Source organism: Poecile atricapillus, chromosome 21 (genome assembly GCF_030490865.1).
Source record: "Poecile atricapillus isolate bPoeAtr1 chromosome 21, bPoeAtr1.hap1, whole genome shotgun sequence".
NCBI lineage: Eukaryota > Metazoa > Chordata > Aves > Passeriformes > Paridae > Poecile > Poecile atricapillus.
The window spans coordinates 1,205,147-1,222,054 of record NC_081269.1 but is presented as its reverse complement, the minus strand read 5'-3'; the positions used below and the strand labels follow the sequence as shown (position 1 = coordinate 1,222,054).

At 53.5% G+C, this 16,908-nt stretch overlaps 1 protein-coding gene across 11 annotated transcripts in view; it reads left to right on the top strand.

The window, feature by feature from the left end:
* Nucleotides 1-16,908, top strand: part of RAP1GAP2 (RAP1 GTPase activating protein 2) — a 49,301-nt gene that overhangs the window by 28,069 nt on the left and 4,324 nt on the right. For 4 of the 11 annotated variants that reach the window (XM_058854273.1, XM_058854279.1, XM_058854278.1 and 1 more), the window contains 22 exons: nt 1,350-1,434; nt 3,799-3,834; nt 4,086-4,130; nt 4,558-4,590; nt 4,921-5,130; nt 5,523-5,626; nt 6,111-6,189; nt 6,743-6,796; nt 7,044-7,127; nt 7,984-8,084; nt 8,720-8,849; nt 9,032-9,187; nt 9,667-9,738; nt 10,161-10,247; nt 10,457-10,591; nt 13,175-13,312; nt 13,703-13,821; nt 13,938-14,051; nt 14,512-14,629; nt 15,131-15,257; nt 16,407-16,486; nt 16,660-16,695. In XM_058854273.1, coding sequence (XP_058710256.1) covers nt 1,350-1,434; nt 3,799-3,834; nt 4,086-4,130; nt 4,558-4,590; nt 4,921-5,130; nt 5,523-5,626; nt 6,111-6,189; nt 6,743-6,796; nt 7,044-7,127; nt 7,984-8,084; nt 8,720-8,849; nt 9,032-9,187; nt 9,667-9,738; nt 10,161-10,247; nt 10,457-10,591; nt 13,175-13,312; nt 13,703-13,821; nt 13,938-14,051; nt 14,512-14,629; nt 15,131-15,257; nt 16,407-16,486; nt 16,660-16,668 — 2,116 coding nt within the window. In that variant the 3' untranslated portion in view covers nt 16,669-16,695. Of the gene's footprint in view, nt 1-1,349; nt 1,435-1,472; nt 1,685-3,798; nt 3,835-4,085; nt 4,131-4,557; nt 4,591-4,920; nt 5,131-5,522; nt 5,627-6,110; nt 6,190-6,742; nt 6,797-7,043; nt 7,128-7,983; nt 8,085-8,719; nt 8,850-9,031; nt 9,188-9,666; nt 9,739-10,160; nt 10,248-10,456; nt 10,592-13,174; nt 13,313-13,702; nt 13,822-13,937; nt 14,052-14,511; nt 14,630-15,130; nt 15,258-16,406; nt 16,487-16,659; nt 16,696-16,908 lie in introns of those variants that run through there. The other 7 variants (XM_058854277.1, XM_058854275.1, XM_058854282.1 and 4 more) reach the window with 5 other exon arrangements.

The window sequence follows — 16,908 nt, the reverse complement described above, 5'->3', positions numbered from 1 at the left end:
CTCCAATTAACTTCTTGCACTGAAAAACTGGAAGATGCCAAGAGCTCAAATGAGCTGTAACAAATGTAAATTTAACCTGCTCTGATAGGAAAAAGAGAGAAAGATTTATTTTGGTTTGATGTAATGTGAGACATCAGTTCTTGGTCTGGATTCACATTTGGACACAACGCAATGGGTATTTCCCCCAGTGCCTCTGGCTAAGTCCATGTTGCTGGCACAGCCCAGGTGGTGCCATGACTCCCCTGGCTGTGAGCAGGATGATACTGCTGGTCCCACTTTGCCTTCCCAGCATCTCTGCCGCCTCCCTCTGCATCCCTTCTGCCTCCCCTCTTCATCCCCTCAGCATCTCTGTGGCGCAGGGTGCTGCTGAGGAGGGGCTGCAGGCACTGTTCTTCCCCATGATCCTGTGATTGTCACCTGCTGTCACAAATACTGGGGTTTGGAGGGCAGGGCTAGGGGCGGTGGGGCTGGTGGTGAGGGCAGGTGTTTCCAGAGAGCAGGGTGCAGCCTTTGACAGGAGCTGCATGTTTTGGAGAGGCCCTGGCGGGCACTGGTGCTGTGCAGAGCCATCCCGGGGCATGCTGCCATGGGAACCAAACCTTGTTACGGTGAGATAAACAGTTGGACATTTTGGCCCGGTTTCTGCAGGACTAACCTGACAGGGACAAGAGGAAACTAAATTAAATCTCAGATTTTCTGACTCCTGGAGGAACATCTGGCAGTGTCACTGTGTAATGGCGTGGCTGCCTGCCTGGGAACCGCCAGGCGAGAAGGATGGGGATTTTGCTCAGGGGAGGGCTGAGGCCATACTTTTCCAAATCTTAGGGGATTTTTACGGGGGGGGCTGTCTTGGCATCTCCATGGCACAGGGGCTGCTTTACGCTTTCCTGGGGTCTTGCATCTTCATGATGATCTTGGTACTTCCAAATCTGGTGCCAGGTGCTGTGTTGGCAAAGGGGTCCTCTGCTGGGTCCCTCCAAAGCCCTGCTGGGGTGTCCTTGGGTGCCACTGAGCCTCCTTTGCTGCCAGAAGGCTGCTCAGTTGTGCCCTGGTGGGGAGGGGGCCAGAGGGAGGGAAGCCATGGGGATGGGCTATTATAGGAATCCAGCCCTGCTGCACCTGCACCACCAGCACCACGCATGAGGACTCACAGCCCACCCTCGGCACGGGCTCTTCTGATGACTTTTATCACGTTCTCACACTGTCTGCTGGGTTTTTTCTCAGATTCCAGATATTACTGTGCAGGCAGCTGCACACCATGGCTTTGCCAAGGGAGATAACCCTTATCTCCTGCGTTGTGCGCTGGCTCGGGCAGGGGGGAGCTGACATTCCTGTGTTTGGTTTTCCAGGAAGCAGGAGCTGCTGAACAGCACAGATGTGACCGTTCCGGAGCGGCCCCTGTCACCCCCACTCACGGCCCCACCGACCATGAAGGTGAGAGCGTGGAGCTGGGCCAAGGGCCTGGTTTTGGAAAGCCAAGCTGGTGGGGAGCAGCACTTCCAATGCAGCGGCTGAACGGACCAGGGCTGTTCCCACAGAAGCAGCAGTAGGTGGTTTCTGGAATCCAGCCTATTCCGATGCCATCCCTCTCTCCATTGGCAGTGGGGCCGTGCCGGCCCATCCTGTACTGACATTCCAGTTACGCCGTCGCGAGCGGCGATGCCAAGCTGGATGCTGAGTCCAGGTGCTGCTTTCCTTCCAGCAGCCCTGGCCAGCCCCGTGCTGGGTGGCTCTGTGCCAACATGAGGCAGACTCTGTGTCCCCGCCGTGGGGCTGGGCATCCCACTGTGAGGCTTCACTTCTTGAGCTGTGCATTGCAGCAGGCACCTACCTACCCGTCCCCTGCAAACCCTTACCTGCTTCCTGCCCAACCTGTTCCGGGCACTTTGCCTCCCAGGGGAGCCACCCTTTGAAATAACAAGACAGCTGTCCTGCTGTGCCTCTGGCTTGAGGAAACATTAACAAAGGGAGGTGTGGGGATGGGCAGGGATGGCCGGGCTGGGATGGTCGGGCTGGTGCTCAGTAGCTCTTGCTGGGTGCCCATGAGGAAGTCTGGCTGTGTGGCTGATGCAGTTGGGGGATGATTCCAGGAAGGTAATAGATTTCTTCCAGGGCTTGCTGGTGAGTGCTGCAGACACGTGGGGGAGGGTGCTGGGGAGGGGTGCTGGCACAGCTCTGCTTGCTGTCCTCCATTCGTGGCAGATCCCACCTGGTGCAGGGTTTTCTTCCTGGTCCCTTCCTTCGTGGCCCAGGAAAGCTGACTCTAAGTGTGCACAGCTCGCTGAAGGGTGCAGCCTCTGCATGCTTTGCCCAGGATGTGTGGGCATTTTCTGTGGGAATTGCTGTACCAGGTGGGTCCAGTGCCACCGTGGGGTCATGTCTCGGCTCTGGCTACTGGTAGAGACCTGAAACTATCCAAGAACATTTGTACCTGGAGATAAGCAGAATTCAAGCCAAGCTTAAACTAAGGAAAATATTTTTTAAAGAGCATCCAGTTGTGGGCACAGAGTTGTTTGAGCCTGAGGTTTTTCTTTGTGACTCCTGCAGGGGTGGTAGGTAAGGACAGGCATAGTCTAAAGCTGAAACAGCCAGGGCTGTGTCCAAGCCACGGCTGCCCCACATGTGCTGGCAGCCATAGACTGCTTGTGCTGTAAATCCCACCTTTGCTCACCACAAATATTAAACAAAAAAATGTCTCTCAGACTTTTTCTTTGATTTTAATTTCTTCATCCCCTCCTCTGTTTTTTCCTCTATTTTTTTTTTGTCTTTTGAGAAATTCAGTCTATTCTAAGAGCTGACTAAAAATCATCCTCTGTGCCTTTCCCCTTGTAACCATGACCCCATTTTTTGCCCCAAATCATGCATGTCTATCTCAAAACCCATTGCTGACAGTTGGTAGGGTGGGAGCTGCTGATGCCACTTGTCCCTCTCCCCTTGGGCTGGCAGCGCTGTCCTGGCCCAGCCTCTCCTGGAGCAAACCCAGGCTGGATGGAAGGAGGGCTCAGAGAAGGGCCAGGACGGGTGCCCACGCCTCCAGAAAAGCCACTTAGGATTTTACTGGGAGTGCCACATTTACAGGCGCAGTTTGCTGGGTGATTTATTTGTGTGATGAGCCCAGCTGCTGCCGGGTGCTGTGCTGAAAGGGTGGCTCAGAGCAGCTGCACAGAGAACCGGTCACCTGAAGGAGAGGGGCTCAGCCTAGGTATATCAGGTAGATCAGGGTGGAAGCAGGGTTACCTCAAGTTCCTTGCCGAGGGAGAGCAAGGCTGAGCCATCAGCAGGGTCCTGGCAGGTCTCCCAGAGAGGCAATGGTGGGCTCTGCCTGCTCTTGTCCCTGAGCCCCCTCTGTCCGTGTCGCCGAGGGTGCAAGGCCACCCCCTGTGTGCGGCGGCTGCACCTCCTGCCCCCGGCCCTGTGGCTCTTGAGGCAGGCAGTAGAAATGAGGTTACTAACTGGAGCAGCTCAGCGATCTCTTTAGTTCCTTTGGCAGGTGGGGATTAACCCTGCGCTGGGCAACCCAGTGCCACTGGCAGCAGCTTCACCAATGCTGCTGTGATTAAGAAAATAAATTATTCAAGACCCCCGATCAAACCGTGCACAAAGCTCGGCATTTGTGGGGGTCGAGGGCTTCTGGCAAGGGCACCCGCAGCAATGGTGCTGAGCTCCAAGTTGGGCTGGATGGGAGCTCCCAGTGTCACAGATGCCTGGTCTCATTCAGGTGTCCCTGCTGTGACATGGCTTGAGCTGCCTTGCCTTGTGTCTGCTTTTATCGAACAGATTTCCTTTTTTTCTTTTCAGTCAGCAGAATTCTTCGAAATGCTGGAAAAAATGCAGGTGAGCAGCAGTGTGCATGCCAGTGACTCGGGATTAATGTAACTCTGATTAAGTAACTCTGCCCCAGCAGAGCCCCTGAGGCAGAGGCCCCACAGCAGTGCTGGGAGGCCTGTCCCAGGAACAGACCCCACCTTCCAGCCACTTGGGTCAGAGTGATCCCATGTAGAAAAATACCCTCATGTTGGTGGACTGACCCCCTGTGTTGGTAAAAGCATCTAAATCATTTGATGAATTCATTTTGTTCCAAACAGGCACCAAAACTGGAAGAACAGAGGTCTGGAAGCCAAAAACACAAGGTTGGTTGATTTTTGTTTCTTGAGGAGATCTCTTCAATGTCCCCCCCCCATTTCAGAGGTTTAATGTGATTGTCGAAGACAGTCACTCAAAGGGCTGGAAAGGATTTATATGTTATCTAAAACAAGGCACTGATTGAATTGCAGAGATGGGGGCATGGTGCCTGTAAATCCCTAAGCCAGCTTTATGTCCAGACCGGTGCATTTCAGCTTCCAGCAGTGCGAAAGGGTTGGGGTTTGCCACTGCACTGGGAAGTTGCACCAGTAGAGGAACTGCCTTTAGGCAGGACTTAGCCTGTGTTGACGCCTTCCTGCGAGGGACCAGTGGGTGCTGGAGGCACTCCCTGGGTTGGGTGGGCAGGGCTGGGGTGTTAAGGGTCAGCTGGTGGGGAACAGATGGTCATAGATGGTGTTTTGGTTCCTTTTCCAGGAAGACTACATCCCATACCCCAGCATCGATGAGGTAGGTGCCCTGAACCCCCTGAACACCTTCTGGGTGAATGCCTTTCCAAAATTGCTGATGGCAGAGAAATTGGTGGAGATTCTGTTTCTGAGAGGAGCTGCATAAAGCATGTTCCCCCCTCCCTACCTTTGTGGGTTTTGGCTTTTCCTCAGTAGCATGTGCCTTCTTCTGTGACAGAGAAGAGGTTTCAGAGAGGGGCTGGACTTGTCCCTCCTGGTGCCAGGGCTGGAGTCTGCTGCAGTAGCGAGGGCAAAACATGGGGCAATGAGCTCTGCATCCCACATCCACACCCTGATCCTGCCTGACCCCTCATGGCACATGTCTCTGCAGATCCTAGAGAAGGGTAGCCCATACCCGCTGATCATCCTGCCCCAGTTTGGGGGATACTGGATAGAAGACCCAGAAAACCTTGGCACGCCCACCTCATCTGACAGCAGCATTGGCGAGGAGGAGGAAGAAAACCTCAGCCCCAGCACCTATGGCTACAAGCTGGAGTGCAAGGGAGAGGCCAGAGCCTACCGCAAGCATTTCCTGGGGAAGGTGGGTTCCTCCGCCCCTGGGACTCAAAGTTGCACACTTTTGAATAAGAAAACTCTCCAATTGTGAGCAAAATGGGCAAATTTTACAATCTCCCTCTTTGCAAGGAGTGGAGGCACTGGTGGGTTCCCAGCATCGCAGTGATGGCTACACATGTGGCCTTTGGCCCTGGCCCCACTGCCACAGGTCTCCTGTTGCTGGGGACCTGGGGCTCAGCCAGGCACGAGGGCCTGTATGGCAGCCCCTGCCCTCTTGCTCACAGCCCTGGTCCTGGCAAGGGGGTGCAAGTGTGTGAGTGATGGGAGGGTGTTGGGGTAGCAGGTGAGTTTCCAGACAGTGCTCTTGCCATCGGTGAGTTGCTTCCCAGCTGCTAATGTGCTGTTTTCTATTTTTAGGATCATTTAAATTTCTACTGTACAGCCAGCAGCCTCGGAAATCTGATCCTTTCTGTTAAATGCGAGGAGACAGATGGCACAGAATATTTAAGGGTTATACTCAGGTATATAAAAAAAAAAGCTTTATTTAACAAAATAGTCTCTCTCTGGGAGTCCCTGGTTCTGTTTCTACAGCAAGTGCTTGAGCTGGACTGGCAGCATGTGGAGGGGGTCTGGGTAGGATGGGAGGCAGTGGCAACATCCCTGTGTTTCTGTGCTGGGACTGCCTAAACCTGATAATGAATGTGAAGCTTTGATCTGTTGCCACTGGAGCTGAATGTAAACCTCAGTAGGTTTAATCCTTCCTGGGATAACCCCAGTCATTTCTTTCACCACCCCTCCATAAGATGACAGGACACAGCATGTCTGAACCACTGTGTCATTTTCCTCCGAACTATGAATATTTTAAGAGCTGCAGAGATGAGAAGACAAATCGGGCCCACTAACCAGGCCCAACAAATGCAGCTCAACAGTGTTTCCCAACAGTGGGTGTCACTTTGCTGTAGACACTCTCTGACATCTGTCTGCTCATTGTTGTTTGTTTGCTAGGTCCAAAGTGAAGACATTGCATGAAAGGATTCCATTGTCAGGATTCAGCAAACTCCCGAGCATCCCCCAGATTGCAAAGGTGAATTGCCTGGTTTGGTTGGAGCACATGCAGCAAAGCCCATGCCAGTGCACCTCAGGCAACATTGGGATGTGTTGGGCAGTGTTGGGATGTGTTGGGATGTGTTGGGCAGCATTGGGATGTGTTGGGAAGTGTTGGGATGTGTTGGGCAGCATTGGGATGTGTTGGGCAGCGTTGGGATATGTTGGAAAGTGTTGGGATGTTTTGGGAAGCATTGGGATGTGTTGGGCAGCGTTGGGATGTGTTGGGCAGCAGTGCCTGGTCTCTCAGGTCAGGGGGCACTTTGGTGGTGCTGCGTGCTGGCCCTGCTGTTGGTTTTGTGCTGATCCCAGGCAAGGAGAGAAAATGGAACTCATTTGACATGGAGAGACCTGGGACTTGGCTTGCTGCATCCTCAGTTGGGGCCAGCCAGGCCATGGGGCATCCCAATGAGAGGATGTGAAGTGGGGAGCTCCTGCTATTGGAGGCTGTATTTGGCTTCTTTGTAAGACATTCATGGCCTGAAGTTTTGGCCAAGGACCTGGCACTGATGGCTCTTTCCCCTTGCCCACAGGCCTTCTGTGACGATGCCTCTGGGCTGAAGTTTAACCCAGTTCTCTACCCCAAGGTGAGGTAACCTGCCCGAGTCGGTCATGTGTTCTGCAGGGACACTGAGAAGCACACCCAGGGCCACTGTTGAAAACTTTAAGCCTAATTATGTGGGAATTTGGCTTCTTTCCCACTTCTACTCCCCTGGTGCTGCCCAGCTGTTGTTGTACCCTGCTGCAGCTCTGGTGGGCTCTCCTCACCCCTCAGCATGGATGTTTTGGCCATCATTCATCAGGTGAAACAACTGGCATTTTGCTTTCTTGCAGGCATCCCAGATGATAGTGTCTTACGATGAACATGAGGTCAACAACACGTTCAAGTTTGGTGTGATCTATCAGAAGTTCAGGCAGGTGAGTTGTCCCCATGCCACTTTCATGGAACACGTCCCTGTGCCCCAGAGATCCACGTTTCACGAGCACAGACTCACCTCTGATGTTAGTTCTGCCACATGCAGCACCTTGTATCACTGGATGCCCTCACTGACCGTGTTTCTCATTGTTCGGATGTTTTCCCCACTCATTAAAAAATGATATGACTGAAAAGTCTCAGTATGGAAATCAGCCCACAAGCTGCTGTAGGGAAAAGTGGATGAGAAAATGGATTTTAGCAGGCATGGTATTTTAATCAGATACATGTTTAGACAGCTAAACAGCTACTTTTGTCTGGAGGGACTGTGGGCTCTGAAGAGAGGCGCTTGCTGAAAATGCTGTAATTAGCAGGGGGACTCTGGATGGGGAGTGCAGAGCTCAGCCTCAGAACTCACTGAGAATTACTCTGACAGGCACTCAAATTATCTTACATGTTGCATTTTGGGTTGGATTGAGTGACTCACGCAAGGCCGTAATTAGGGTTTGATTATTTTGAAATACAGCAAGCAGGAGATGATTAGGGATTTTTCAACAGAGGATTCACTTCTGGTTTGGTATTTCCTGGATATTATCCCAAGGTCCTTGCTGGGGCTCAGAAGAGGCTCTCAGCAGCTTTACCCTAGGCTGTGGAAGCCCACAGATGGTGCTGATGGCTGGTGGTGAATGTGGTGGTACCAGCTGGGGAGCAGAGGTGGGGAGCAGCCTGTGGCTGTACAGGACACCATGGAACAAGATGCCAGTCAGACCCCAAGGATGCTGTGGATGGAGCTGGAGGTGGCAGGGGATTGGACAGGCAGGGAAATCGGGGCTGTCAGCAGATGCACCCTGTGTTTTGTAGACCCAAGAGGAGGAGCTGTTTGGCAATAATGAAGAGAGCACCGCTTTCAAGAACTTCTTAAGTTTTCTGGGAGACACCATAACTCTCCAGGACTTCAAAGGGTAAGTTAGATAAAAAGGATGATTTTACAAATACATTAACAAGAGACCATGTCATCTGTAAAAATATCTACGTGTGAGAACAGAAGTCATCTCGCTCATGAGCGGGATGTGCGGAGAAGCAAATATAGCTTTGGCTTGTTTTTCAAAGCTGGGGGAGTTTAAAAAAAAAATTGGAGCTGCCAAGAGAGAAAAACTTCTTTTCCTGCAGCTTTGAGGTTGTGATAAAATCTAGCTATATTCAGCCATAGATGAAAGGAAGTCTGTGGAAATGTGCCATGCCCGGTGTTGCAGCTCAGCCACGGGTGCCCCCAGGGCAGTCACTGCAGCAGCCACAGTGCAGGCACAGACCCGCACTGCTGCTGAGGGATGGTGAGGTCACAGCTGGTGCCCATGGCTGTGGTCAGCCCTGGCTGACCAGCCCTGCTTTATGTGCACCCTGTATTTCAGGCTGGTGACAAGGATGGCTGGTTACTACACATGACGCATGGTTTGTTCTTTCCTGTTTGCTCACTGCTAGATAAAGATAAATGAGCTGGGCTGTTCCATCAGCCTGTCCCCTGACAGCTGCTGGTGTTCTCTGTGAAGCTTTCAATTAATATCTCTTCGTTTCTCTCCGCCTTTCCCTTGATCTCCAGTTTTCGAGGAGGCCTGGATGTCAGCCATGGGCAGACGGGAGCAGAGTCTGTGTACACCGTGTTCAGGGACAGGGAGATAATGTTTCATGTCTCTACAAAGCTGCCTTTTACCGAAGGAGACACACAACAAGTAAGAGAAACTGCTTGCACAGAAGGTTCTGAGTGGGGGACTGACATTGCCCTGCCCAGTGCTGTGGGCACTGCCAAGCCATGGGAAGTGATTGCTTGGCTCCCCAGCCTGGGACTGTGCTTGCTCCTGCAGGAGGAGAACCGCCTAGTTTCACTGACCCAATGTTCTCCCTTCTGGTTTAGCTCCAGAGGAAGAGGCACATTGGCAATGACATCGTGGCAATTATCTTCCAAGAGGAGAACACGCCATTTGTCCCAGACATGATCGCTTCCAACTTCCTGCATGCCTATATTGTGGTGCAGGTGGAAAACCCCGAGGCGGATAATACAGCATACAAGGTGAGGGCAGTCCCAATGTGCACCTACCCATTTTTGCTTCAGCATCTTTAGATGAGGGCATGGAGGGACAGGACAAGGGGGAATGGCTTCCCACTTGCAAAAGGTAGGGTTAGATTAGAAATTAGGAGGAAATTCTTCTGTCTGAAGGTGGTGAGGCCCTGGCACAGGTTGCCCAGGGCACTTACCCTATGCTCAGTGATGCAGTCAGTGTTAAGCCTGGTGGAGACTTGTACCTGTGTGATGAAGACACACACGTGCACACAGGTATGTTATGTATGCACTGTTACATAATGTGTGTGTATACACACATCAGCGCATAAAATATGTATTTGTAAAACACCTCATTTGTTAAAGAGTTTTGATGGTCCTTGGTGTTTGCATGTGCCTTGGAGCAGTCTGACATATCACCTGGGTGTAGGTGGCATCAGCACTCTTACCCTGCTGCACCTGTGGGAATAACGTGTCTCTTGACTCCTCAGGTATCAGTCACAGCCCGGGAAGACGTTCCCTCCTTTGGCCCACCCCTGCCGAGCCCACCGGTGTTCCAGAAGGTAGGAGCTGAGAGGGAAGCATGTTCCAAGCTATAAAAAATATAAAAAATAGAAGATGTGCATGTCTGAGATGTTTCCAAGCACACCAGCTTTGTGAAAACAGGATTTCTGGAATTTATCTACATTAATTTTGGTTTCCACTGAGACCCCAAAACACTGAGGTGTTTATGGTAGGGTGAGTGGCATGCACCACTGCATGGCATTACTTGAGCAAGGTGGCAGCAGTGGCTCTGGTGCTGAGGCACCTGTGTTGGTGCAGGTGGGCACCTCAAATCCATCTGGGGTTTTCCACCAATGCTTCCACATCTGGAGGGACTGCTGGGTGCTGTGAGCTTGGGTTTTGGGTTGGTACAGCTGTGGGACCAGAGATACAGAGAGTCTTAAAATGGTGGGTGTTTTCCACCTTGGTTGTCTCCCTGCAGAGCCCCGAGTTCCGAGAGTTCCTGCTGACCAAGCTCATCAATGCTGAGAATGCCTGCTGCAAGTCCGACAAGTTTGCGAAGCTGGAGGTAACACTGCCCATGTGTCCCTGCCTGGAAAAGGGTTTGGAGAGTTCTTTCATTCCTCCTCCAAGCTACCTTTCCCTGTTGAACTCAGTGCTCTGCATGGTGGCCATGGGGCGGGCACTGCCCTCAAGAAGGCACGAGCTGGTGTCACATGGATCGGTGCCACTGCTCCTCCCTTGGAGCCCCTGGCTGAGTCCTTTTCTCTCCTGCAGGATCGGACACGTGCTGCCTTGTTGGACAATCTTCACGATGAGCTCCATGGCCACACGCAGACCATGCTGGGGCTGGGGCCTGAGGAGGACAAGCTGGAGAATGGGGGTCATGGAGGCTTTTTGGAGTCTTTCAAGGTAAAGCCCTGCCCTTGTGAACAACAGAGCTAAAATTCACCTTGGGTTGGCAAAGTACGTATTTGGAGACAAGAGGTGTCCCTGAGGGTACAGTGGCAAGAGGAGGTGGGGGCTGCTGCCACCACTGTCTGCTCAGCCTGCCAAGTGCTCAGGCTGGTCTCGGTGGGAGCAAGCAGAAGCTGGCACAGTTGAATTATTGGTGAGTGTCCCCATTGGAGTGACTTCTGCAGAGTTCCTGACACTCTACCAGTGTGCTGCAGCAGTTTTTGTGTCCCCAGAGGGTCTCAGTCCAGGCCCAGACCCCTTGCACAGGGTGTGCCTGCAGCTGGGCTCTGCTGTGGCAGAACATGTCCTGCTCATGTTCTGGCAGCTGGCTGCCACTGCTGTGGGACAGGAATCAGGAGGGGTGCCTGGGGCAGCTGCCACAGCAAGCGGGTGGGAGGTGGTGGTCATTGTGCTTAAAACAGAAGATAGAAAGAAAGGTGCTGGATGTGGAGCGGGGAAGTGTAGCTAAGTGTGCCAGGGAGACAGGGTGAGTGTGAGGGAAAGCAGGTGATGTGGGCTGGAGGAAAAGAAATGGGTAAAGCACTGTGGAGGAAACTTTGAGCAGCCGCTGGTGGTAGGGACAGTGGCTGGCTGGGAAGCAGGGACATCCCTCGAGATGGAGGGGCAGCACCTGAGTCTGAGGCTATGAGCCATTGCCAGGTGTCTGTGGTGCAGCTGCCCTCTAGCACAGAGGGGGCTGGTGCTGGGTAGCTGTCACTGGGCAGGGGGACTGTCCTGGCTGCAGCTGTGCTGGGACAGCTCCTGCAGTTATCTCAGGTACGGTTATCTCTGTAGCACAGAGAAGTGAGACTGGTGAATGGGGCCAGGCAGGAGGGGTGCACAGCTCCACAGACCCTGCTGCAAAGGTTCAGATGTGTCCTATTCCAGGGTGAGACATGTAGGAATGGAACCGCTGTGCACAGCGTCAGGTCTGACACTGAGGTTAAACAGCGATGTTCCGGCACACTGTGTGTGCGAGGAGACAGACCGTGCTCTCTTGGCATTGCAGGGAGTGCTGGGATGGGAGGTGAGCCCCTTGGTCCATGGTGGGCTACGCCTGCCCGGGCGCCTCGTGCCCACGCTGCTGGGCTGCCTGCTGGCTTATGTCCTGCACCGTGCACTGCTGGAGCGGTGCGGGGAGGACACACGGTGAAGGAGGGCTGGAGGGGCTGAGATCTGGTCCCCCTCGCATCTTTGTGCCTGCTGCCTTGCACCTACGACCCAGCCTACATGCCCATCTCCTTGGCCAGGGGACCAGGGGACCAGTTCTCGGGGGTGAGCAGAGCTCAGTTCTGCTGGGCTCTGAGTGAGTGAGAGCTGCCTTTGCTTCTTCTGTGGGGACAGAGCCGCTCCTCAGGGCTGATTTGTTGGGGAACCTCAGAGAGTTCCATAGCCCTGTGCAGGAGCCTGCAGAGTGTGAGTACCTGTGGCTGCTGCTTTGCAGCAAAGCAACTGGTCACTTTTACCTAAGAACAATGTCGAACTGTGTATGAATTTCTGCTGACCCCAATAAATTCAGTCTGATGGACTCTTGCTTGATGTTCATTATTGGATAGGCAGGAGGGGCTGTTGGGGCTGTGGTCTTCAGCACTGGGGGCTCGGTGAGAGCTCAGAGCTGCAGCTTCCTCTTACCCTGGTATGGGTGCAGCTGTGGCTCCATGCCCCCCAGCCAGCAGCAAACAGCCTGCATGCTGCAGATGCAGTGCTGGCACCTCCAGGGGTTTGGCCTGCCATGGCTCATCAACTCTTTAGCCTGGGCTGGGATTCAGGGGCTGGAGAAGCAGCAGCCATGGCTGAGGGAACAGCTGAGAACAGAGAAGGTAGCTGATGTGAAGAGTGAGGGAAGGGGGCAGCTTGACGGGGAGAAATGAAGATCAAAGGGAGCAGGGAGGCCCTGTGGCTGCTGTGAGGCCACTGCTGCACAGCTCACTTCCAGTCCCTTCCAGAGGTGGATAGACCAAACCAGAAGCCACAGCAGTGGTTCAGGCTAAATGTATTCTCAAGCAGTAGCTTACTGAATAGCAGAAGCACTTCTATGTGGCTGTGAAGCGTTCAGCTCAGGGGCTGTTTTGGGACAGGCTGAGAGATGCAGGAGGTGCAAGAAAGGCAGGAGAGGGTCTGTTCTCTCTGAGTCCAGGGAGAAATGTGGAAGATGTGCACACAAACATGGCTTGTGGCTTGGCTGTGGTCCCCATTCCTGCTGAGGGGTCTGGGAGGTTGGCCAGGCAGGAGGCAGGGCTTGTGTCTGTGTCTGTGTCTCCTGGTCCCATAGGTGCAGTCCTTGATATCACAGAGCAATGAGGGAAAATCTGATCCCATGGTGGCTGTGGGGTTCCCCAAGGGCAGCCCACCCTTAGCTGCACCTGCCAGCCCTGCTGCCACGAGTTGTGCTATTGGTGGGGTGTACTTGCTCTTGGGGAGGCATGGACAGGTTGCTCTCCCTTGTGCCTGGGGAAGACCTGAGGTTCTGGAGGAGTTCTGGGGACAGCACCCTGCTGGGTGGTGATGACCTGCTATCCCCTGTCCCCTCTGCCACAGAGAGCCATCCGGGTGCGCAGCCACTCCATGGAGACGATGGTGGGCAGCCAGAAGAAGCACCATGGCAGTGGCATCCCAGGCAGCCTCAGTGGGGGCATTGCACACAACAGTGGCGAGGTGACCAAGACCACCTTCTCGGTGAGCATGTCCCCATGTCCCTCTGTCCCTCTGTCCATCCATCCCACTGTTACTTCCTCTTCCCACCCCTCCACAGCCTGACAGGTCACTGCTTTCCACTGATGCAGCCTGGCAGTGGCATGCCATGCACTGCATGGGCTGCAAGGGTAAGAGTGAGGTGGAGACTTGAGCAGGCTGTGAATTTGAATGCCTTGTTTAAGTTGGGCTCATTTTGTGGGAGAACCAAAGATAAGATTCCTGGGGTTTTGGGCCCAAAGTAAAAGGAGATAGAAAAGAAGTTCTGGCATTATGTGGTTTTAAGACGTGTAGGCAGTTCCTCACAGGATATTTAGTGTCTGGACTCCCAGGAGAGAGCTGTGCTCTCAAACCAGGATTGTTCTCTGCTTTCAGCCCCCTGTCCCAGCTGCTGCTGCCAAGAACCAGTCCAGGAGCCCCATCAAGCGCCGGTCAGGGCTGTTCCCTCGCCTGCACACGACATCGGAGAGCCAGGCGGAGAGCAGGACAAGGTGGTAAGTTTGTGGTGGTACCTATAGAGCATATGCCACTCTCAGTTGGGTAGCACAATTTGACCATCCTTTTTAAGTCTCTTATATAACTTGTGCAACCTGTCTCTTTGTGCTCTCAGTGACAGTGTTTCTGGAGCCCAGAAGACACCAGATTTGGGACATTCTTCCCAAGAGATGAAATCTGAAACCTCATCCAACCCCAGCTCCCCTGAAATATGTCCCAACAAAGACAGGTGAGCCAGGAGGAGCCCATCCTCATTCCACCACAGCTCAACAGACATCAAGGAATTTGTCAAACAAAACCATATCCAAATTTTACTGTAAATAAGTTTGATATTAAGGGAGAAAAGATTCTGGTGATTCGTAAGCACAGCTCCTTTTTGGTCTTTACAAAGAAGAGCAAAGAGCAGCATTTGACCTAGGTTGCCCCCAGGGCATAGAAGGCTGCTGTGCCTGTCCCTCTGTGCTAAGATGAAGTCAGCTCGACCTAGAGCTTCCTACTGGGCACCCACCCAGTGCCTTATCCCGTGCCTTTGGAAGTGGTTATGTGCTGAAGCACCCCAAAAGGTTCATTCCTGTGGCAGCCCTTTGCTCCAGGTGTGTGCAGGAGAGTCTGTCCCCCTGTCACGGTCCAAGGGACGCGCTTCCCTGGTGACAGCCACGCGCCCTTCCTTCCGTTCCGCCTCTCTCTAGGCCTTTTATCAAGCTGAAAGAGAACGGGAGGTCGAACATCTCCCGTTCCTCCTCCAGCACCAGCAGCTTCAGCAGCACGGCAGGGGAGAGCGAGACCCTGGAGGAGTACGACAGCGTGGTACGTACCAAACCCTCCCCGCAGCACGTTCCTCACACCCCTTGGCTCCCTGCTGCCTCCAGACCTCTGGGCTTTGAGGGGGGAAGTGCCTGCCAGCCCCCAGGTGCCTCCTCACTGCTGACATGGAGAGGCTTAACCCTGTCTCTGGGTGTGGGGAGGAGGAGGGCTGGCGTGCCTGGTGGGACATCAGGGCGGTGTGGCTGCCCCATCCCTGGAGGTGTTTAAGGCCAGGTTGGACAGGGCTGGGAGCAACCTGCTCTAGTGGAAGGTGTCACTGCCCATGGCAGGGAGGGTCTGATTAGATGGTCTTTAAGGTCCCTTCCAAACCAAGAACCCAAACCATTCTGTGATTGACAGCCCAGTGAGCCTTGGACTGCCCTGGGCACTGCTCGGTCCACCCAGGCCAGTCGGTTGCAGTGGGCACAGGTGCAGTGGGGCATTGGCAGGGTGTGGGGGAAAGACCTGACTGCAGGAAAAGCTATGTCCTGTCTCTGTGAGCAGGGGAGCCAGCCCTCCACCGCATCACCATTCAAGCAGGACGTGTTTGTGTACAGCGCTTCCCCTGGCAGTGAGAGCCCCGGCGTGGGGGCCATGGCCACCCCTGTCATCATGAGCAGGAGCCCCACAGGTGGGTGACAGCAGACTGGCAGGAGGCACCGGCTCTGCCTTTGCTCCTGGAGCCACCCTGGGTTCCTGTAGTGGTGGGCTGGAGCGGGTTCTGTGGCTCTGGGTTGGAGGAGCCCCCAGCCAGCCCTGCCCAGGTCTCAGCGTGAAGCAGCAGCTGTGCTCGCCCTGGCAGGACAGGCACCCATCCTGACAGGGCTATTCTGGAGAGCTGGCCCCATGTGCTGTAGTTCTGTACTTCCATGGGGAATTTGTTTCCTTTCTCAATTAGAGCACAGAGGTGGCTCTTGCTGGGGCTTTGTTCCCTCTGTCTCCCCTGACAGGCATGTGCAGTAGTTGTGGAAACTGTCTCCAGAGGCTGAGCCATGACTCACAATTACTTAATCAACAAGCAGCTTCCCGTGGTCTTGGCTCCATTCCTCTCCTGCCAACCCGCTCACCAACTCCATCCATTGCAGTCAGATGATTTGCACAGTGAGGTGCAACTCAAAAGGGCAGAACAGGCAGGAAAAGCTCTTTGCTGGCCCGTCCTGTGGCGACAGTGCAGTGAGATGGGGGTGGCCACAGTCACCCCTCATCCACAAATCCCCATGGCTCTGATTCCTCGAGCCACAGAGAGCCTGCCACAAGGCACCACGGTCCATGTGGACACACACTGTCAGCTGAGGAGCTGTTTTTGAAGCAGCCAGGAAGCACACCAGCTCTGTAACTGGCAGTGTTGCAGGCAAAATGGGACCATGGAGTGCAGGCAGGCTTTTTGTGTCTCGGCACCCCACATGTCCTCCTCCTTATTTCATTAGTGATTTTCTGAACCCTTAAACTAGCCCTTTTTAATGCTTGGAGTGTTTATTTTGTATTTTTCCTGCCAAGAACATGAAAATCCACCCATACATTATATGGATCAGTCATTCCTTGTAGCCTTTTCAGTGGCATTTCCAGGAGAAAGACTGAAATGTAATTAAGCCTCAATTTGTTCCATTGCAAACACTTAATATACAGCTTTTGCCAAACATTCAGCCAAGGCAGACTAAATATTGGTAGCACTCCTGAGAGCCTATTAAAGTGCCTGGCTGGGTAAGTGCAGCCAGTACTACTGCAAATATTTTTGTTCACAGTTTATTATTTGTGTTCTTTGCTTGTCCTCTCCCTCCAGCAGATATAAAGAACAGAAACTCTCCAAGGTCCAACCTGAAGTTTCGCTTTGACAAACTCAGCCATGGCAGCTCCAGCTTGGTACGTGCCAGGGCTCCCACTGGTGGGATGCTGTGCAGCAGTGTCCTCCCTGCCCAGCATAGGCTCTGGGTCTGGGGGTAGCTCTGGGGCCTGTGAGGGAGAAAAGGGAAGGGATTTTGTGACTTCTTGCCTCTTTGTTCACAACCCACCCCATGTTCTGTTGTTTCACATAGAGCCACTAGCAGGAGGAAGTCATGCACTTGTCACGGGTGAGTGTTGGTATGTTCTGTCTTGTGCAAAAAGGCTGACTGGGGCCAGCTGTGGCTGCTGACACTACTTGTTATTGCTTATGGGATCCATACTGTACCTCAGAGCACCCTAAATGCTGCTGTAGGTGTGTGAGGGAAAGGGCAGAGATTAATGACAGGTCTGCACCCACCAGTACTCTGGAGCACCATGCTCCTGCACCTGCTCCCAGGGTC